The sequence below is a fragment of the Coloeus monedula genome (genome assembly GCF_965178545.1).
Source record: "Coloeus monedula genome assembly, chromosome: 2".
Lineage (NCBI taxonomy): Eukaryota > Metazoa > Chordata > Aves > Passeriformes > Corvidae > Coloeus > Coloeus monedula.
The window spans coordinates 59,582,634-59,606,842 of record NC_138782.1 but is presented as its reverse complement, the minus strand read 5'-3'; the positions used below and the strand labels follow the sequence as shown (position 1 = coordinate 59,606,842).

At 39.8% G+C, this 24,209-nt stretch overlaps 1 protein-coding gene across 1 annotated transcript in view; it reads right to left on the bottom strand.

Annotated features, from left to right (window-relative positions):
- CNKSR3 (CNKSR family member 3) overlaps positions 1-24,209 on the bottom strand; it is a 51,976-nt gene that overhangs the window by 22,261 nt on the left and 5,506 nt on the right. Inside the window, exon 2 of the mRNA XM_082302653.1 lies at positions 4,318-4,481. Within this exon, the coding sequence (XP_082158779.1) occupies positions 4,318-4,481 (164 nt within the window). The remainder of the gene's footprint in view (positions 1-4,317; positions 4,482-24,209) is intronic.

The window sequence follows — 24,209 nt, the reverse complement described above, 5'->3', positions numbered from 1 at the left end:
ACACCAAATTATCCAATTCTGCATCATCCCTCATGGATGAACTTTCCTGGAAATATGCATCATCACAACCCAATTGACCTTTGCTCCACAGGCAAGCCAGTCTCCTCACCTGTCTGCTCTGATACACATAAAGCATTTTGCCCCTTCACCAGATATAGCAATGCTTCTATCCAAGCTGAAAGTGTCTTGACCAGCTCTCACATCACCAACTATTCCTGCTCCTTCACTTGCAAGGTCCAGTCTCTTGGGAGGGCTAGCTTGGGGATCTAAACAATACAAAGAAATCTAATCCCTTGGTTTAGCTCCCTGAAGTAACTCACTTCAGGGTCAGGTGAGTGCAAGCACAAAAGATCACTAATCAGAGGACAGGAGGGGGTGGAGACAGCAGCTGACTTGGATTAATTTAACTTGTCATAGAACTGTAGCCCCAATTCACAACAGATAGGAATGTTGATATTGTGGCAGCACACCAAATAGCCTTCAGTGACACATAGCTGAAGTGAAAATCTTAGCAGGCTTTTCTTGAAATATTTCCACGGGACTAAGGCTACAAGAGTTAACAAATTATTATTTAAGCAACCAAAAGGTTTTAGATGTTGCTCATGAACCAAAGAAGAGGTTACATTTTACTATCGCTCCCGATTTTAAACATCAAAGTTGTTTTAATCTAAACACAGGCTGAAGCCAGCGGTCAAGAGCACCCAATGTCAAACATTCCCAGGCTATTACTCATTAACCTGGGGAGCCACATGCAGGGCTGGAGGAGAGGCAGCACCCACACGTGCAGGAGAGAGGACATGAGAGCACTCCTTCTAAACTCCATCACATTTAATGAGAAAAACTAATTTAACCAAATGATGGCTCAAGGTCAGGCAGCCAACATAACAAGAAAAAAAAACCAAAAACAAACCACTAACTGAAGTCAAAAAAGCAGAGCAGTTATTTCAAAGATGAACTGGCCTGATGAAGAGCTCTGCCACTGCCCAGGGGCAGCATCCCCTTCCCTTTCACAGCCATGCTCACATGCTGTAATGTGATGAGTTGGACATGCTGGCTGACTGAACTGAAAACCTGGTCTGGGAAAAAAAATGAATAAAACCAGTTCAAATGCTGGCTCAGAAGCTGATCCAAGTCACTACAGGCCTATATAAACAGTAGAGTTAAAACAAGGTACTGTCACAGTCACCCATTCTTGCTCTCTTCCTTTTAACAAAAATGTGTTCTAAAAAATCCTTTGGAGTAGCAAATTTGCTAATAAACAACACATAATTTGAAACCTCAAAAAAAATGAAATCTTATGTGTCAATGCACAGATACCCTTTGACAATGCCTAAAGGGTAAGTCTTCACATATGCATGTTTTATTTCATGCTATGATGTTGTATTTTGTTACGCTGCAAATACACTGGCAGAACATTACTACCAGTGAAATTATCAAAGGCACGACTATGTTCTTTTTTGGTTTATGGGTTTTTTCAGGGTTTGGTTTTTTTTAATTGTATATAATTAGTAGGTCTTCATTCTAACTTCAAGAAAAATCCACTGCTTTTTTGTTTCCAAATGCTCCCATCATACAGTGTAGGCAAAGATTCAGAAATCAAATCCAAAGAACACATTAAAAGTGAAAATATTTTCATAGTTTCCTGCTTGCATTGTTTTATATTCATTGAGCCCTCAAAGGCTTGTTTTCTGTCCCTGCTTTTGTGGTTTGAAAAGCAAAGTTATATATGTTTGTTCCCCCCTTCCCCAAATACTTCAATCAATAAGGAAACATGATCTTTCTTCTATCCCTTTCCCCCCCACACACCAAGCAGATACTATCCACAAAAAGCTGAAAGTTGATGATTTTTTCCCCCTATGGGGAATTCAGGTCCTTTGACATATCCTCTAAATTCCTCAAAAAAGTCTTCAACACCTGTTCAGAAAACTCTATTAGACCAGCTCAAGAGTAAAAGAAATGTGTGCTCAGAGGAAACCTTCATTTTCTATCCCAGTCCACACTCTCCTGCTGACTCTTCAGGATGCTGCATATGCAGCCACTGCTACGAGGACATGAGGGAACACTGCTTCATCACCAAAGCAGTAGAGAAAGATGCATTAATTTCTCTTTCACACCAGAAACTTACTGTCATATTTTTAGCTCAGTGCTGCCAAATAGTATCCAACCCCTATAAAACCTAAATTAAAAAATCAGGTGCATTTGGTGTCCTTTCTCAAGGAAAGGACTATGTTCACCTTTTATTTAGTGACTGATTACTGAGGCTGGAATGGTGGTGAATGCTTGAAAAGAGATACTGCAGGAGGAAGATGTTCCAAAGAGAGTTTCCTCACTGTATTTAGAGCCACATGTGTTCTTGTGGTGTGAGGGAACCAAAGCACTGATCTGAAGGAAACTCAGCTGGGAAACTGCCAAAGCAAAACTAGATAAAAAAGGAAATTCTTCTAGAGAACTCCAGGACTGGGAAACCACCAAAACCCCCTCTCAGCCTTTGTCCGCCAAGAATGACAACCTTCAAAGAGTGACATCAGGCTGGCCCAGCCAATGCCACATTTCCACTGTGTGAGCTTACAGAATAGTGGGGGTGCCAGTGGGGTCAAAAAAGGGGGAAGAAAAAAGAAGAAAAAAAAAGATAAAAAAAGAAGAAGTCAAAAAAATAGTTCCTTTGCTTGCAAGGCCCCAAAAGTTGGGGAAGTGTCAGCATACGTACAAAACAGTCGCTAAACAAACATTCCCACTTCCAAAGAACTAACACAGTGGAATCAGAAAACCTCTCTCCTGCACAAAAAGAAGAAACAACAAAAAAAAATTAGCTGTCACTAGCGTTTAGTAACCCCTTGGAAACAAAATCAGTAGTGATTCTATGCAATTCCAAAAACTCAAGGGAACAGGCATCAAGAAGGTGGCAAAGGGCATACTGAAAACACAGGAATTCTTCCTTCACCTCTTAAAAAGGGGAACAAGGACATTTCAGCTGTAATATGCAATATCTGTCCAATGCATTAACTTGAGCTGCATTTCACAAAGGATTTCCAGAAATGGGTCTGAGGTCAAAACTTTTGTCTACAAAGGAAATTAGAAGGAAATTGTAGGAGATAAAGGACAGCTTTAGGTTCTGGCAGTTGTCCAGCTTTGTTCACTTTATTCTAATTTTTTTAAGAGAATAAAATAGTGCCTCTGGGGACTGCCACATAGATTACTTCAGTCAGGACCACAGACAGCCCACACTACATTTATTAACTCACCAGACCCCTGCACTTGCCCAACAAGTTCTTTCCCACACAATTAACTGCTTTTCCGTCCAGTTACATTCTTCTATTAGGTTTTCAAGTTAATGTTAAAAATTTTTGGTAGATCAAATACATAAAGGAAATAAAATGTCTTTCAAGTATAAGAGTAACTCTGAGAATCATTTTAGATCATTTGAAGACATTTCATTACATATGCCTCTTTCAGTACAATTTGCTGCAGGTTGTGGAGTAGGAACACTCCCTGTAGCAGCTCTCTGCAGCAAATAAAGCACATATCACACAGGCCATAAAGACTCTCCATTTAAGAAACATATGCTTGGTGCTGCAAGCCTTGCCTAATGTAGGGAAGACAGGCCAGTGCTAGCCAAGGAAGCATCAGGCAGGCTTTCCCACCCTCCTCCCTGATGTAATTACATATACCTCTGGTGCTCATTACACTGCATTACATCAAACAGGCCTTCAAGACTGTGACCAAACTATGGCTTTTAAATAAAGCCTGTGCTAGTAAAACAACCCAATATATATTTATTCTTTTCAGAAAATGTTTGTTTTCAAAGTATCTGCAGTTATATATCAGGAGTAGGACAAAGGAACAGCTTAAGTTCTGAATCCAGTGAGAGTTCAACTAGACTGTAACTGAGGTGGCTAAACATTCCTCATTTCAAGAATTAATTTTTCTTCACTTCCTATGTTTGTTACAGAATTACCCTAAACCCATTTCAACTGATGTGAAGAACTTCTATCACCTGTCATTTCAACAGTGTGCCTTCTGTCTTCTGAGACAAACTGTTCACTGACAGGAGCCACAAGATCTAACAATGTCATTCAGACATCTTCCTTTGGAAGTGCAACCAAATGAATTAAAGTTGCCTGTTATCAGGAAAAAGTTAATGAGCTATTAATACAAAACTTGCAAGAATTAAACAAATTCTTACTGTTTTCTTCTATTGTGATGTGTAACAGAAAGCAAGAGACAAAGGTATTCTGGTTTCGTCAATCTTGCTTTGGTTATTCACCCAAAAAAGCACTTTAAGGAATTCTTTGCATATCTGTTCACCACTTAACTAACCAGTGCACACAGGAGATCCACAGCCTCTAGAACCAGTTCCTGGTGTCCAATCCTTGAGATACCTAAGTCTTCAAGGTCCTGGTGAGAAATCTGTAACAGCTGTTCACCATTTATCTTCTCCCGTTCAAATTTATGGACATACTGCTGCAGGCAATCATCCAGGCCTACCAAAACACAAAAGAGAGACAAGGGGGGATCAGAAACAAGCAAACAAAACAAAAGGAAAACAAAAACAAAAACAAAAACAAAAAAAAAAAAAAAAAAAAAAAAAAAAAAAAACACAAAAAAATCACCACCACAAAAAAACAACAACCAAAAAAAAAAAAACCACAACAAAGAAAACCCACAAAAAAAAAACACCTTGCAAAAGGAAGAAATTTTAAGTTCATACAGTGTACAATGCAAAATTATGAAGTAAATTTGCAGTGTGACTGAGGTTGTACCACAGGAGCATAGAAACAGGGCACATAAATTATGGGGATCTTTAGGTTACCTAAGTCAAGGCACAACCTGCCTGGTCCTTGTGGATCAAGCTCAACCAGTAAGAATGTACCTTTGTTGTCTGCACAGGTAAAGTGACCAAGGGACATACACATCAGGGTAACCCAAACCCTGAGAGGCATCCAGAGCAACAACAAAAAAATAACAACTGTCAAATAAAAGAAAAAAAAAATCCAAGGCAAGGGCAAAGATCTTGCCCAAAGCCTAGTTAATCAAGCAAAAAAACAAAAGCATAAAATGACAAGGAAAATTAACAAAAATATAAAACACAAAGGCAAAGCAATCAAAAGAATGTTTGGTTCAAGTCTCATTATTACCTTGATTTATAAGACCCTGTAGCTTCCTGAAGCAGCTATTGCTTCCCCTTGCTAAGGGTCAACAACACACACCAGTAAGAAATCTAATTCATTTTTCTATCTTGAACTGGTTTTAAAACAGTTTAGACTATTTTGTCCCAGTAATATCCCCCAAATCCTCACTTTAAACAGTGATTCTATGATCCTGTTCTCTACAGTAGGTTTTCCCAAGTGATTACAGAAAGTGTTTCTGGTTTTCATCTAATTTTACTAAGCTTCATGTGTTAATCCTGTTTCCTTGTGTATTCTTATTTCCTCTGCTGTTTAAAAGCCTGTGAGCAGCAACAATCTTGGGGGGGAATTTGGATGGATGTGTTATTTTAAAGATGTTGCGGTGCTCTTGTTACTCTGCTCCCCTTCAACATACTGGGTAGAGCAAAAGGAACAGCCCCAATTAGGTCTGTTTCATAGGAATACACCACATTCATTTAAAACAGTTGACCTGAGCAAAAATTCAGATTACACATTTGACATCTACTTTGCATGCTCCACAACAACTACATTGTTTCACCATTCCTTTTTAAAAGGAGGTGAGCCTTTAGTTGAATAAAGGATGTTTATGCACAACGCTGACTCAAAAGGAAACCATTGAGATGGACAGGATACCAAACACACCAGATGAGAAACACGAACAGCATCCTGAACTACACAGAAATGAGAGCCAAAAGACCAGCACTCAGTTCCACTTGTGGAGCCGCAGCAGCAGCCTGCAAAACAAGCACTCCCAGCACACTCTACCACCAAGAAAACACTTGATACAAATCCCAAAGGGGGTTTGAGGAGTCCCATACTCACTTCCAAACAGCGGCACGAGCAGCCACTGCTCCCTTGCAGTGCCTGCTCACAGCAGATGTGCAGAGGATGGGCTCCCAAAGGCACAGGCCTTTTCAAGTTAATCAGGACAGAGACACCCCTTTACATGACTCGGGTAAGCTTAATTATTAGAGCAAATCAACATCTGGCTGAACAAGCTCGACTCCTCCCCGTGCAGAGCTACCAGTGCACGCAGCTTGATTTTTAAGCACAATTATGAACTGGAAAACCCGCATGCAAGACTAGCAGAGTCTCCCAGGGCTACAGTTGTTCAGGGTGCACTCTTGTTTCTTCCCTTATGTCTTCACAAAGCTGCACAAATTTTGCAAATTGAGCCCACTGTTCTCTTTCCCACAGGCACCAAATTCCCCCTTAGGCTATACAAACTCTTTTCCCAGGAAAAATAATAAAAAAAACCTGGCCGTCATTGTTTAACAATTTATTTTTTCAAAGAAATTCACAACCAAGGCTGACATACAGTGCACATATTTGGCATTCCCAATTTTTATTGCTGCCTTGCAGACAACTGTTTCCCATCATTTGCTCTTGTAAGCCCATAGTTTCCAGTACAAACTACACAAACACCTAAAATAAAAAAAACTTCACTCAGCATGCAGTTAAGATTTTACTTTTTAAGGTTTTTTTGATGCAGTGTGGTTTTTGCCTGCTATCCTTTCTAGAACTCCATTCTCTACTAAAACATGGAGACTCAGATGTATATATCCTCCCCAAGAAATAAACTGTGGCTTTTAGCTGCCTGTGCTTTAACTCATGCTTGCCCATTCTTGAAGGTCTACTACAACTTGAAAGGCTACTTTTATAAAAAATTTTAATTAAGAGTCCTTAAAAACAGTATTTTTACAATCAAACTGTAGGACTATATTTTATAAAATAAGATATTGCAAAATTGCACAAACTTTGACTCAGAACAGCCAACACAGTGGCACAGCTGCTCAGCTAGACAAGTATTTAAGATTAAGTGACCAAAACTATGCAAAACAGGAAGTGAAGACAGACCCATAAACTCATGTATTGGTAGATAGTTTAAGATGAGCTTACCAAAATTAGAAACATTGTTATTACTTTTACTGAGAAACACAGAGGGAAATGTTAAACATTTTAATTGAGAGTGCAACCACATTTTATAGCCTATCGTTTAATTTTCCATCATATGAATGAAATGTTTAAACATCATACGCAAATCAAAAGCATCATGTGCAAACCACACTTCCAAAGAGGGAAGGGAGAAGGGAGGAAAAAGGACTCATGACCCAGTTCAATAAATTTTAATAATATTTAAGCAAAGTTTTAAAACCAGCATTCAAATGTCACTAGTAGTCTAGTAGCTCGTTTTTTCCTTATTCCAAACATCTATATTGTTTCCATGTATTTTCTCCATGAACTTCAGAGCCTTATGGAGATTTGGTATTGCTGATTGCAATGTCCAGATACTGCTGAAGAACTTAGATGAAAAAAAAACTATAAAAAGCAAGTCGAAATTACTTAGATAATTTCTTACATTACTTAGAAAGATACTTTCTTACATGCCAGTAAGTGCACTATTAGCAGGTTCAAGCAAGAAAGTAGTTTTCTGTATTTTTGAAAAAAAATACAATTAAGACTGACATTGAAAAAGGTATCTATATTTATCTCCTTTATCCACTGAAGAGCCTTTCTCAAAGCTAATCTATTCATTTTAGACTCAAAAGTGTTTTTAAAAAGCACTTGCCTCAATCACATATGCGAAATCTTCACATTTTTTCTTGACATACAACAAAACCATGCACAAAAGTATGTCCTTCCTATTTACATAATTGTTAGAGAATGAGGAAAGGTAGAAATAAAAATAGCAATTGCAGAATATTATTCAAGTTTTAGAACACTAGTAGCAGAGATTTTTGGGGGGAAGGAGAGCGAGAGACAGACTAGTCCAGTTAGTGTTATGCATGTTGTGAAAACATTTCTGAGGAACAGCAGTGTAATTTGAACAAAACTCCCTCCCAAATTTTGGCAGGTGTAGAGATGTGCAATAGATCCTAAGAACTGTCTAGACTTTTCTGTCTAAAATAACCACCACGAAGAAAAGCACCCCAGAAGACATTCAATACCTTGCATTCATGCAAAAACATTAGAACAGGGCTTACACTTACAGATTTGTACCGATAGCAATCTCTGATTAAACTGATAGTAATCCGTTTCCACGATTAAGAAAGTTATTTTGTATAAGAATTGAGGGGAATAGAGAAACAACTTTGAGGGAGTTAAGGGTGAGGCTTGGGTCCAAGCCATAACTATCGGTTTTCTATTCAGGAAGAATTAACATTTCTATTGTCGAGAGATGTCAGCCATTGAGCAGGACATACCTGACTCCCCAAGAACTAGAGAGATGTGTTTTGTGAGCAGAGTCGTTGAGCACTTTCACGCTTTCTGCTCAACTTCTGCGTTTACCAAAACAATTGACCTACCATAAAGCAGCAATTAACTAATGTATTGCAGGCACAGCTAACTCACCACTTCTTTCCTCCCTCACTCTCTTCTCTTGTGATACCACAGTCAACACAGAGTCTATACACTCCGACATAGCAGGGCAGAGGGGGCAGACAGCAGGGAAGAGGAGATAGGGCAAGGAACTGAGGAAGGCACGGAGAGGGGAAGCTGGAATGTGACAGGGATTACTTTCCGTACATTCAAGAACTTGAACAGATTCTCAGGACAGCTCATAAAACGCCAAAAGTTGACACCAGGAAATGGGAGCAGCACAAGCCACTTGAACAGAGGAAGAACTCACAAGTACAAGACCTTTTCCTTCACGTAGCAGGAACATGGAGGTCACTGCTCACTGTCTCAAGGAAATAAAGCATTATGATGATCATGTACTCTACTCTCTGTTGGGCGACTATAACAAGCAGGCAGCACCTGGCATCTCAGGGCAGAACCAAGGTTCAACTACGACCCTCATCCCATTAAGGGGATCCCTGGGACCTTGGACAGCCGGTTAGAATAGGACTGCTGAAGTAACCTTTGCCTCATCACCTTAAAACTGACCTTCCCACCTAAAAAAGTCACTCTTATTCTGGTCTCCTCTTCAGGATCTATATACTTGCCACTTTTAGTATCCAAAGATTCCTTGCACACATCAACTTCATCCCTCCCAAGCATTGAAAGATGATCTGTTCTGTGAGAATCTTCGGCATACCCCACGGTATGTGTCTTTATACCATCGTTCATATTCCACATCATTTTATAACAGTCACTGTGATAGCTTCCTCCCATCATTTCTTCTATTTCCAGGACTGGAAGAAAGTAATCAAAGAAAAAGCAGGAGGGAATCAAGGCAGCAAATGAACACTAGAAAGAGAAAATAACTACTTCATAAACAGATGAACCAGCACCTGAGAAGGCAAATGAAAATAAGGAAAAAGGGTTTGCAAGGCAGCCAAAAGCTGAAGCAGCTCAGTAGGACAGATACAGGGTGAAAAGCAATAAGAAAAGTTCAAGGAGAAGAAAATAAATACACAGTTTTCTTTAATTTAGGACACAGTGGGAAGGTTTTTCACAGGAACATCAGATACCATTCTCCCCCTACAGTATTATAAACAGAACCAGGGATGACTTTAACAACGGAATTCAAGGTTCTATAAAAGGAGGATAAAAAATTAAATCTGGAGCAGTCAGTAGAAACTTATTTCACTAATAATTTGAGCCTAGGTAAGAACTGACTTTCTAGGATCCACATGCCTGATTGTTATGATGCCTTTTCCTGGTCTTAAAATCAAGAATCATACACGGTTAGAAAGGGAAAAGGGATTTTACCTTGGTATTTATTTTAAGGATCCTTAGCTGCACATGTCCAGGTCATATGCATCGAGATGCACCCTGCAAAATGCACACCCTAAAAGATCTGGTATAACATTATAGGTCTTACTAATTAGCATATCTATCAAAGATTCCCCAATGAGAGACTCCAATGAGCCCCCCTCCCCAAGGAACCTTCCCCTGGATGGTTCTTAGTTTACAAAATGCGTTCTGGAGAGGACCTTGGGGTCTGGGGCACACTGATCCCTATATACAAAGCTTCTAAAATGTTTAGTCTCTCAGCTTGACAAACAAGTCCAAGAATGTAGGCAAAAAAGCACTAAGAATACAGAAGTTGTAAAAAAGGTGTAACAGGGGTATAAAAGAAAAGGCAAAAAATCTTCATGGCATCAGTTAGCTATCATCAATGTTTTCACATTTATCTTTCCAAAAGTTCCCAAAACAAAAGTTTAGCTATCAACTGGTGTGAGCCACTTTTAAGGGCCAGAAAACAGCTCAAAGGTCTTCATTTTCCAAGAAGATGCCTTCAAGAGATCTTTGTATTATTGTCTAGTACAAATGTGAAAAAACTTCCTTATTCCACTTTTTACTCTCACGTAATTTCACAATTAGTCATAACACCGTCACCATCTGAAGTATCAATCACTTAAAAAAAAAAACAAACAACAACACAGAATCAAAGAGCAAGAGCTGCTTATTATCACCCTGAAAAAATGTCTCCTGCCTAAACCGGGTTGTTTACAAAGTCAGCTCTCCTCATGTAGTCAACTGTAAGCAACTCTTCTATGGTTTTGTCTAAGCACCTGCATCCTAATGAAGCAGGCACAATGTGCTGCCTCACCAGGCACTAGGTACGGCTTTGCTGAGGACAGGCATTGCCAAGAGCAGGCAGAATGGTACAGAAGTTTCTTGTCAGTCTGCCCCATCACACAGGAATGGTACCAGACAAATTGCTGGGCTCTGCCTGCCAGCCGGGATGCAAGGAGCAGCTCTCTCATTAAGGTCACAGCAGGACAGAGGGAAATGGTGAAGCCTTCAGCCTCAATGAGTGCTTTACTGTCCCCCCCCCCCCCGACTGACAGTTGCACAGAAAGGCTTTTGCAACTTGTTTCTATTTTCAGTATTTCCAACTAATATATTTAGCCTGCAAAAACAGGCTCCGTACACATGCATTCACATTACCTCAAAATAAATCCATTCATTCCATTCAAATCCATCCATAAACCCCTAAGCTTTTTTTTTTGAACACAAAATTGAAAGCTTTACCTTGTAATAAAAGAATTTGCTGGTAAATTTGGGTTGTAAGCTATCCTGACCAGAAGGGAAACAGAGACTACAGTTTAGCTTTTAGATACTCAGTATAGATACAATCTCAGACTGACAGCCCTTGTGTTATGCTACACTTTTTACCAGTCCTCCCTACAAAGCCACTGATTGCGACCATTCTGGCAGTGCCTATTACCTTGGTCCAGACAGTAAATCTGAGGACAACTCTAAGCTTTAGCACTTCACAGTCATGAAGTATGTTCAGGAAGAGTCAAAATAGCTTGCTGAACGCTTCCAATACTTCAGAAGTTTTGTAAGGCAAGACTTCTCTCTACAAAAACCAGAAAAATTTACTGAATATTTTCCTTCAAAAATATTTTTAGGAAATTAAGCAGCCATGGAATAAGTTTTACAGAAGAAAATACTTAGGGGAGAAGGACATGATAAACACCTATAAAGCCAGAAGTGGCCAGAAAGAACACTGATTACACATCATCTCTTCCAATACAGGAAAGAGAGAGAGTGAAGCAAGCATGCAACGGGTCCAAACAAGCAATAAAGGAGTGATTCTTCAAACAGCAGTATGCAATGAATGTTCGAGATCCATACAAAGGTTCAGGGAAAGGTGAAGAGGTTCATGAAAGAAAATGCCACAGAAGTCAGGTCTGACCCTGACAGACTCAAGCAGAGATGGTCTAAGGCTTGAGGAAGCCTACAGAAGGAAACACAATGTGTCATCTTTCCTCTTACACTACTTAAGTTACCCCTTTCTGGCAAACATTCAAGATGGGACACTTAGCTAGGCAGCACAGAACACAGGACTATCACAGCTGTGCCATACACAGCACCAAAATGTAGATGGCAGCTTCCCTTTTAATTACTTTTAAAACCATAGAATGGTTTGGCTTGGAAGGGATGTTAAAAATCATCTATTTCCACATCCCTCCCTCCACCCCCCAGTATGGGCAGGGACACCTTCCACTAGACCCAGTTGCTCAAAGTCCCATCCAGCCTGTCACTGAACACTTCCAGGGATGAGGCACCCATTACTTCTCTGGGCATCTTGTTCCAGTGCCTCACCATTCTCAAGGGTGACAATGGTGAGCTCCTATTCTAAGACTTAAGAAAACTGCCTCTCTTCACAAGTGAAAGCTACTCTTGGTTTTAATATTTTCTTAATAGTGACACAAGATTTTCCCAAAAAAGGCAAAACTCTCTATATAGAGTAACTGGAGTTCAGCAGATAGGGGGGAAGAAGAAACAGCTATACACTAATATTGAATTGCAATATTGATTTAAAGATAGAACCAAAGCTTTTACCAACTGGTCAAAAAAATACAGCAAAGAATAGACCCTGGTAATACTAGGAAACAGATCACAGTGAATCACATGAATCGCACAGCTGCTCTCATGGGTTTAATAATCCAGCTTGAGATATTAACATCAAATGGAAAATTGCTAGAGTGAATTGATTTATAAATTGTACCTTTGGTTGACAATGAGTGAACTTGCATCAGAACTCCAAAAAGAGGTTTGACATGGAGAAATGGTAGTACACAATAAACAGAGAAAAAAGCAATTCTATAAGAGTTGAGAAGTTCATGGTATTTAATTCCAAAATTTCAACTAAAACTCAAAGTAGAGTTGACTTTTGTTTCTTTTTAATAGCTCCTTTTCAGATAATGCATTAAAAAAAAGGGGGTAGGGAAAGAGAAACTTATTTCTACCCTTTTTCACAGGGGGGTTCTTATTATAACTATCTATTATTATTTACTATTATGATGATAGCTTTAAGACTTCAAATTAAAGGCAAAATTGAAATGTAATGTTACAGAAAAGTGAGTTGTGATGTCACGTCATGTATCTAAAAAGAAAAGGGGAAAAAATAACCAGAACACAGCCTAATACATCATAACACCATACAGGTTTAACCAAAAAAGTCTTTTTGTAAAAAAGATACAAGCATGAAGACAGTAGGTCAGACACACTTCACTACACTGAAAAATAGATCACTGTGCCAGAACCAGAGAGAGAGGAACTAAAGGCTTTTCCAGTTTGACAAGGCATTCCCCCTAGGCATGAAAAGTAGGCCACACCAGGAGAAAAAAAAAAAAAAAAATCTGTTTTATTGCATTCCCACCAGTCTGAAGGCAGGTATCAGAAGACACATGCAGTCATGCTTTTCACCAGCAGAACTGGACTGGATATCTGTGCAAAGCTGTGGGGCCCTAGGCCACAACCCCGTGTGGCTTTGGTGCCATCACACTCACTGGTATCACCCGCTTCCCTAGAGACCAGACTGACTCATCCGTGACTATCCAGGAGAGCTCCTCTATCTGAGACCTGACTCGAGACCCCCACATGCTCCTCACTAGACTGGCTGCAGACCTCACTTAGGGATGTGTACTTCCTCACACCCATTAACAGCCCCAAAGAGAAGCCCAAAAGAAATCTTACTGCTGCTTCTAACAGATACAGATGTTTTCATTAAATCAATGCAACCGCAGAGGAAATACATTTCCCAGAATTTTCCAACTCACACAACTATGATGAATTTGTTGCGTGGCTTCTTTTTTATACCACTATTCTAACACACACATTTTACAGGAGAATTTTTACTCAAAACAAGTCGTTAAAACACTACCATTTTGCTTACAGAAGTATAATAGCACTGAACATAAAATAGTTCCAATGTTAGCTATGGAGTCATTCATAAGATTACAAGAACCAGATTTTTTTTTTAAGGGAAACAATTTAATTTTGTTTTATTGTTCAAGTGAAATACATATTGCAGCTTAATCCATAGCAGCAATAGGAAATTGTTTCAGTCTCCGGAGGCAAAAACTCTAGAAGCTGTGGAAATTATGGAATTTGGACTCAAGTCTGTAATTCATTATACATAGCTGAGACCACCTCTTTAGTCTCATTCTTCCCATTGCCTTTCTCACTCCTCTCTCCAACAGCCCCGGTCCCCTTCTTTCTCACCTCTGATTCACAGAACAGGTAGAGTTGGAAGGCACCACAGTGGAGTCTTCTGATCCAACCTCCCTGTACCTGCACCATACTACCTGCCCCTTGCAGAAAACCTTCCAGGTCCATAGCAAAAGTGAGGAAAACCACAGGTGATGATGGGGTCCCAATGTGCCCTGCCTGTATCTGAGCATATTCTGGGAGGTGTGCCAGGGCACCAGAGAAACACTGCAAACAGCAGGCTGGACCAACATTCCCCAGTGTGCCACGTGGCAGCAAATGACACCAGACAAAGCACATGTTTGGGGAAATATAGGTGCTATATGGGGGGGAACCATCTGCAGGACTGCATTTGGGACCATGGATTTAAGGAATATAAGATTCTTTAATAAGTGATAGGACATTGGGCAAAAGACAGTGAATGCCACAAAAGAAAGGACAGTGAGCGTGGTGTGGGATGTAGGGTCGCACAGCTTGCCCATTAATACATGGTCCTACACAGACTGGTTAGCTGAACAATCCTATTTGACCCTCTAAACATTTGTTTGCAGAGGACAACACAGATAAAGAAGCTCTCAGAAGTGTCAATACCTGAAGTCCTTCCTGCATGACACGGCTCTCACCATATCCCAAGATACAAAATATTCAAGACACACCAAGTGCATTTACTGCCCAAGTGTTCAAAACTGGCTATGCTGTGTCACATCAATGCCCCAGGTTGCTGGTCAGACTGGTCTTCTGGGACCCAGATGTTATTGACATCATTTGGTATAATATGTGACCTAATATGTATAAAATGTGAACAAAACATTTAACTTCTTACAAAGGTGTATGTCCTTTGGCAGGTTTTGCTCCAATCCTCACATCTCCTTAATCCAGTTTTACAAGCAGCAGACATATGAAGTTAACCTCACAAAAAGGCAGCTCCCTACCACTGTACTTTTCCAGTTTACCTAACTTCATTTTTACTATCAAGTAATTCATAATCAAATTCAAACAATTTTCACAACAGCACTAGACATAGGAACACTCATGGACAACTTAATGAGCCTTTTGCCTCATAAAGTCTTGGAATTTCAATTGTAATGTTAATGCATTCACAGTAACATGCAGTTTACACCAGCACCATCACAAGATGAAACTTCAAGATGTCAAAAATTCAAAGGTGTCTGAAAGAGGAAGTGTTTCTGCTTCACAGAGAGTTAACCTCAGCAGAATAGTCACCTGTATTTTCACCTACATTATCTTTCACCTACTGACACTTCAAAGCAGTGCTTCTTCAGTTCATTATTTTCATGAATTTAACTATTCTCTTTGTCTACATGTCATGGAATTATCAATTTTTCCTCATACTGAGATTTTTCTGTGCCACTATACAGTTGGGTGGGGGTTTTTCTGTTTGTTATGATTTTGTGTGAGTTTTTTGTTTGGTTTTTCTTATTTTAAGAACAATGTTACAGTTAGAGCTTGTTTTAGCAAAATATTATCTTCTTCGTAGGTTAACTTTTTTTCTTAGGGATGGCTTTCATACCAAATTAATTAACATTAAAAAAAAAAAGTCATCATTCCCATGCTTGTGTCAGTTAACACAAATTCAATAGCTGAAAGGACAGGAACTGATAGATAAAGGAAACCCTTACAAGAGGCACAACCACGTAGACCTAAAAACACAACCTAAAACCTTCAAGACATTCATGGAGAAAATGTGTTAATCCAGTGGCTGATTCACCTTGTAAGCACCATATTTCTCCTGCATCCTAAAAATGGTTATTCTCTATTTCAGTTATGCCAAACTTCACATCAGCCACTCTACTGCTGTATAGTAACCAAGCAGAAGGATTTTCTAAATTAGATTTTAAATAAGGCTGGATGGATTGGATAACATTTGTGAAAGTGGTACAAAACCACTTAACATCCCCTCTTCTAAAAGATTATCAAGTGGACAATCTCCCCTTAAAGCTTTGAGTTCTGTATTTGCAAAACAAGACGCACAAAGGGATGAAAATCCCATAAATGGTTTGCATTCTTAATGTCTGACACAATCTAGTCCTTTGGGAGCACACTACACGTGTACATGCATGCAATGTTACACAATAAGGCCCTGATGCTCAACCTGTAACATTACTTTAAACACCAAAAATAACCTACTGCTCTCCTGCTGTATTAAACATGTGCAAAACAGGCTAGAAACACACAGATGCAAATGCTGTCCTAAAAACAATGGCTGCAATAATTTTTACACCTGTTTTTTAAACTCAATATGCTCTCCTCCCCAGTTTCTATTTCGAGGGTCACCTAGACATTTTCTTATTTTTGTTCTACTTACTGCTCCACTTACATTTCAGATAGCATTCAGTGAAAAGAAAAAAAAAAAAAAAAAAAAAAAAAACAAGCAACCCCTTAGTGCTCAGATTTTTTGGCAAACCAGTACCAAGATTATAAGTAATGAGAATTATTAAACGCAAGGCTTCGTGTGAAACTGAGTGTCTTGTGCAGCTGTGACTAACATTATACTTGAAGAATGGGGTAGAAAGAAGAATGAAGTTATGTTTCATGAGCATTGTAAAATTTTCAACTCTTTTCTGGCCCCTGAAATACTGATTTGGAAGAAGCCTAGACACTTTATCCTAACATTTACATTGTTTTTTAACAATGTCATCTGGTGGGTATAAGGGCTACTTGAAACCAGAAGGCATTGAAAACTTAGAAGCAGATGTTTGCCCATTAATAAAAAGATATTACACCCAATCTAGAACTATCAAAAGTTTTATTTAAATGCAGTTATTTGTTTGTTTTGACCAACAAGTTGTTTGAGCAGCCTTTCTCCTGGCTGCATACTGTATCTCACATATTACAGAGCCTTATTTCCATGCTACCTAAAGAGATCAAACAACCTCTCTGAGTCCTCAGATGAGACTTCTGCAAATCAACTTGCCACATGGTCAGTACTGTGTAGCAATCTCCAGTCAGTGACTGACTTTTTAAACTCCCAAATCGTAAGAAATTGCTCACTGTGCCCAAAGTAAGTACTTGGAAACATAAATTCAGAAGTAATACTTCAGTGTGGTGCTTTGCAACAGAACCTGCAACCAGGTTGATCCTCTTACCCCTGAGAGTGTCCCTATTTGTTAACTTTATGGAGATGGACTTTTAAGATGGTGATTTATGGAAGCTCGTTTGATTATTCTTTATTCTTTTCCTACAGGCACTGTAGTGACCTTATTTACACCCGAGTTAATCATTAGGTGTTACAGAAGGTGGAGAATGGTTGGGGAAGGGAAGAGAAGGGGGTGCAGAAGAGGAAGGAAGAGGGTTTACTTTCTAAATTAAAGGCATTTGTGATATCTAGTAGTTATTGAAACAGCAAAGCAAGTGTCTCAACTGTCTGTTTATTCAGATTTGGCTGCACATCCCCAAACCAAAACCACTGCTGAGAGAGCGACACCTTCCCCATGTTCTCTCTACTAAAACTTCCAGGAAACCCATCAGCTCCAGCAGTGCCCTCTGCACCAGTAATACAGACTCGTAAGCAGAAAATTGTGAACAACTTATTTGCAAGCTGTCATCACAGAAGCCACCAAGCACTCCTATCTTCTGCTTACCGTTAGCTGGAAAAGAATGAGGGTTTTCCCCACAAGGGCTAATACAATTAAATTTTTTTTTTAAAAATGTGTGCTGCCTTTTGTCACACCTATAAGCATGTTCTTTACTGAGGGGAAAAGAAGTCCAAATACCTCTGAAAACTGTTATAAAAAAGCCAGGAGACAAGTAAGTTATGTCAAGTAAGTGACAAGTTATCCAAGTAAGACCATTGTGACAGAATATCATCTAGGAAAGATCTCATTAACAAGAAAATACAAGGAATAAAGGGAAGTACAGCCACAAGAGGAAAGTTGATGAGAAATTGCTATTGAAAGTTTTCATTGCAGCCATTCACCCCAAAGAGACCACTTAACTGACTTTTAGACAGTCACACAGCTTCAATTACAGCAAGTACAAAAATGTCTTTGCATTTTTTGCCTCTTAATGTTTATTTCAAATTGTCAGAAGTAGCAGTATCTCAAAAGCAATCTACAGGAGAACATTACAAGCATATAATAAAAAGGGCAACATAGAAGTCTTCTTATCCCAAAGTTACTCCCTCTAGATATCCCATCCCACTCAGGTAAAATAGAACAGACATTTATTTTACCCCAGTGTTTTCAATTCTAAGATACAAAACTGTCTTCAACCTCTTGGTCTGCAGACACTAAACTTCAACTGCTGTTACTCATCTCACACACACACACTAATCCTGCTGAAAAGATGCTGGAATCAGAGCCACAGAAACCAAAAATATGTATTTACTTGTAAGCCAGAGCTAACAGCAGCTCCTCAATCCCTGTTCCTAGAGAGGAAACTGCTCAGGCCTGGAGAGCTTATGGACAGAGGGGACAGGCCAGACCATCACCCACCTCCATGCCAAAACCCCCAGCAAGGGAAGTCTTTAGAGATGACTGCAGGGCAAAACTTCCTGGCAAAGCCAAACTCAACTTGAAAAACAAACAACCCATCCCACCTGGAGGCAAAAATCAACCTTCAGTCCATTTTATCTGTAGTTGGGCTTCCATCAGCCCACACATACATCTCATCACCAAGCCTCTGCCCATGTGGTTTATTGTAGCAAAGAACTTCACAGAAGTACAGAGGATTACACTTCCAAATTAATAAAATGGAAGTAACTACAGGCACACTATTCAATCACATGCAATATTAATGTTAATCACAGTATTTACACAATGACTGCAGGCAAAACAAAAGCACTGTCCCCTTCAAAGCATGCCTCCTAAGGTGACTGTTGCCATGCCTTGTCAGCTGTAATAGGTTATGGCCCTTCCATGAGGACAATAAGTCAACATCTTTGCAGCAAGAATAATTTTTATATTCATTATTGGTCTTTGCTGGCCCTAAAATAAATACCATCCTTCAAGAGGTCAAGCACGAAGCTATTTCATTTTCCAAAAGCAGTAACAGTAAACTCTACATTTCTTGTTTGTGTGTCTAGAACATGAACCCTGTGTGCCTGATAACTTTATGTGCTTAATATGAAGCAACAACCCCTCCCACCCCATGGCCACCACACAATTAAGAGCTTGTCTTTCAAAAGTTGCAAGGTTTTTGTGGTTGAAGGAGTAGTTGATTAGTCACAAGAGCCCCTTTTCTTCAACTCAGACAATTAACACTCTGTTGCCTGTTCCCACAGTAGAAACAAAAAGAAACATTGCAAAACTGCCTGCCTCTTGTCTCCCAAGAAGAAATGGGATGATCCCTTTAATCTGGTTTGGCTGCCTTCTCAGCACCATGTGGAAGTGTTTTGGCTGATTGCAGCAGGGTCCATTACTCACATCTGCCTCTCCTTTGTGTGTGCACCCTCGCAAACACTGTGATTACCGTTCCACCCATGAGCAAGTCAGGGAGCAGCCTGCTGCAAGGCAACAGCTGATGCAGTTGCCAGATAGTCAAGCTTTTGGATGACAACCTCCTCCATGGTTACAAAACATGGATGCCTAGCACCTTACCGTCTGACACTCACCAGGGAGGAATAAATAAGCACAGGCACATGAGAATCACCAGTCATCAGTACCTGCTGATGAATGACAAGCTGAGTGACATTAACAAGCTGCATGACATGACATTAACAGAAATATGCTGATGGTGCATACCTCTTTCCATCATAGATCCCCAGGAGTCACTACTGGATTCTCCTAGGAGATGCTGTCATTACTTAGATGCATACATCATTTCATATCAAAAAGCCCCACAACATTTCCATCAGGAATTCTATCTTCTTAAAAGTTACTGTTTGCATTACTTTACGCAGCCCTCGGAGCGCCTTCCACGAACCAGGATGTACTGCATCGAGGCACCCAATACAACAGGCATTTTAAAGCACATCACAACTGGATCAAAAAACAACGTTTATCAGCTGAGCAGTCGAACACCAAATCTTTCAGCTTCTCCATAATTTTATAATCACTTCAAACATCTAAAGCAATTGCTTGAAACAATCAGCTGCCTGACCCATTTTCCTTATTTCACACCATTCAGCCTGAGTTATGATGCTACTTCCTAAAATAGCAGAGACCTCAGAGTTCAAGTGCAACATCCCAACCATAACAAAGCCAAAGGTATCTTAAGATCACCAGTGGCAAAGCTGAGAGTTCTGTCTGAATCATACACAAGTCCAAAATACCATTAAACTGACCAGGAGACCTACCTCCTTCCTACACAAAAAGTAGAACAGGAGAGGGCAGGGAAGAGCCCTTCAAGTACCTCAGCCACTCCGACATCCTCATTTTTTGTGATGATGAAGAGGCAATATGTGAGCAGATATTCTACCCTCCTAGTGGGGTGGTGTCAAGCTATTTCTGACCCTCTGCTGAAGCTCCAAACAAGTCTCCCTGATACTTTTAAGCCACAACAAAGCACTATCAGATATTTGTAGGGAAGTCAGGCAATTTGATTGATGGCTATTTGCATATTTCTCACAGCTAAACTTGGTTTGGGTTTTGGTTTTTTTTAAAGATCTGTTACAGGGTACAGTTTATTTGGTCCAACTTTCAGACCGTGCATAATTCCAAGGTGCAAAAAGCATTTCAAGGGAGGGACCATGCATATATGGCTAAGAAAGCTGCTAGGGGGCTAATGTAGGCAGAATGAAAATAGTTTAAATCTTAACAGAAAATTAGTTTTCAGAAGTTAACACATTTTTGAGAACACTCAATGACAGGGAAGAATATTAAACAGTAAAATATAATTCAATAAAGCCACAAGAGATAATTAAGTTTCCAACTATCATTTCAACACTCTCTTAACCCTTGGAAAAGGGAGGATGATATTGGACAATAAAATTTACATGCATTATGCTCAATTATACATGTGTTAGAAACCACACAGTCCATTCAGTATTCTGCAAGCCATGTTAATTTGAGCAAACCTGCAAGTGTGCACACAACCTGACAATCTTGGAAATTATCATTTACATGAAGGGCAGCTCAACAAAAGTCTCCAGACACATCTAACACAGGACTGACTCTACTGGGAGCTGGAATTCCTCTCCAGATACATCACCTTGAGAAGCCAGTAATAATCTGACTACAATAAAAGCAGGCACACATCGTTGCTACTGGTACCATGGCCCCATCCAACAGGATTGTCCAACTGTCAATTGTCTTGTTTGAAGAGATGATTTATACACCAAAGATGCTAACTAGCTTAGAACCTAAGCACCATGATGTGGTCTGAGAAGACATGTTATGAGGCGATAAAACCAAAACCAGTAAGATATCACAACGTTATTGGCAGGTTTGATTTCCAAGTCTTTGTTTCAAACACATAGATTTCTTTATCCAATGTTACTGTCTGAAATAGTGTGAAGTAGGTATAGTTAAGAGAAAAGATTAACTCTTTTGAAATACAAGGAAGCAACTACAATGCTTTTATGTTGACACAGGGATTATATTTCACAAGAGGTATATTACACCATCTGGTAAAAACAAAGTCCAAATACTACAAGAAATACTACAAATTTTGATGAGAAAGAATACAAACATACAGAATTTATAGCATATTTATCTTTTGTCTCCTCTTTCTTCCAAAGTGTCCATTACAGCTCGCCTTAGGAATGCCAACAATTACTAAGTGTAACTTTTGCCATAATACTTTTATAATTCTGTTCGGTGAAATTGGCAGAATACAAACAGAATCCAGCACCTTGTGACTAGAACCAGACAGGGAGGAAGAAACAAGACTCATGCCAGAGTAGGTATGTGTATTTCACTAGGTCTCCACTTTTCCTCTGCAATACTCTCTGGACATATCTCCATCCACTACACATGTTTTTCAGGCCACATACTTCAGGCATGTCTGAACTTGTTTCTAGAGCCCTCCCTACTCAGGGCAAGTCCTTTTAAGGGGGGCAGAGGAGGGAAAATAAGTCTTCATCTCTTTTTGTTCCCTTCTCCCTCGCCACCCCCATGGCAAAGCACACATCTCAGCAGTGCAGTGCTCAGATACCTGCTCGGGTACAGCGTTCTGCCTCCTGCAAAACCCTGAGTCCTTCTCTTCTGGCTTGAAAAGCACCTGTACCAGAGAAGATCTCTTATATTTAATGACAAAATGGGCTTATTGGAGAGCTTTTAATAGAGTATTCACCCAGCCAAATTCATTTCACTAAAACAAGACTCTGTGAGATAAAGAAACATAATGATAAAAGGATGGCAACCTAAGCAACATTGATTTTGCATGCCCAAGACAGAGACATCAGGTTGATTAGCCCAGAAGCGTGTACCAACACTTGCTTAGCAGAAGCCTTAGCCCTTGATGAGCACCAATTAAGTTCTTTGCTTTGATCAAGGTGAAAGATAAGATCACATTTATGCCACAAAGCTTTGATTGCAACAGCACACCATACACTTTGCTTGCCTACACCTAACTACCAGTGTAAGCAACAGTCCAAAAAAATATTTTGTCATTACAGTGACAAAGAACACTCTTCATACAAAAGGGTTCATAGAGAAGCACGTATAAGAAACTACTTTAACACAGCACTGATACAGTATTACAACAGAATTCAGACAGATGCTGAATGCATGACTGTAGACCAGAGTTACAGAGGTCAGCAATCTGATCTCACCAAATCAAACACAGATGCTTGGTTTTGTCCAGCATGTGTGATGTTTGATGAAAATTAGCTACAGTTTATAATATCATAAATACCTATTTTAATAGGTAATGAACGTTTAAAGCCAGTGAAACAGATCAGGCTGATTCAGTGTACCTCCTGCAGATCCTCCAAGCTGTGAAACATTATTGCTTGCACTCTGAAAAGATGGAGGCAAGCACATGGAGACCCACAGGCAATTTCCTCACGCAAAGGAAGCATAGCCCAGGGATCTGAATGATAGACTCAGACTCCGAAGTTATCTCACGCTGGTAATGAGAACCCGAATGGCACAAGGACTCAATACCATGTCTAACATCAGTCACAGACTCACAGTCAAACAGCATTTTTATTTGAATCTCCTGTCTCTTACTGCAGCCCTGTGAACAAACACACTAAAATCTTGAGCTATCCCACGACCACAAGCAGCTGGGACCTGAAGAGCTACCATAAACTTGTGAGAGGTTGCTATAGAGACCCCAGTTCAATTAACACCTGTCCACCCTTCCTTTTCTCTCCTCAAATGTGCCTTGCCATTGGTCAGTACCTCACTACCTCCTTCTTCTGACAGGACTTAGATATTTGGTGGGTGGGGAGGACAGAGCAAGGAGAAACACTGCAGATACATCATTCTTCTACAAAGGCAAGACTTGACTGTGTGATACTACCAGGAAAAGACAAGGTACAAATTCAGACCAATATCATCACTTCTATGGAAAATATACAACTGAAATCAACATTTTTCACTTAATTCACAGAGGCACTGTTTAAACTTATTCATTAATATGCCTTCTGTGTGAAGCATCAGTGAAAATCTTGTCCTAAGATGATACAGCAAGCCAAAAACTGAGCAGTCTTGCCACCTCTTCTGCAGTTCTCTGTGACTAGTCATCATCTGTTAGACATGCCTGGAAGGAGCTCCAGGACTTAAACCAGGCAATGCAGAAATTTTGATTTAAGAGACAAAAAGGAACAAACACACACCACCCAAAACCCCCCACATACTTTTGAGTGCTTGCTAACAGGCTGTATGCACACATCACTCATAACTGCAATTCATCCTGCAACACGTGTTGAGTAGCAGCTTTTTGTTGGGGTCGTTTACTAAAGAAAACAAATCATCATGGCAAATTTCAGCATACATTTTTATCCAGTGCCCTGTACTTTGTCTTCCTGTAGCTCTTGCAATGTGCTAAAGAGTGTAAAAACAGGGAGAGGCATGACTCCCGTTCAAGAAGATTTGCATGCTGAAAACACAGGGTTCCAGGCAAGAAGTGCAAGGAAAGAACACATAACAAGAGTTCTGAGAATCTGGAGCCCACACAATATTTCATCAAAAATGAGGCTTTTCCTTCGGAAGTCTCCAACAACAGATACAAATTATTTTCTGTCCCTCAAGGAAAAGTTTCAAAGGAGAAAAGCAGCCTACACACTGGCCAATCTCTGCACCTTTAACTAGGCAGTTTCAC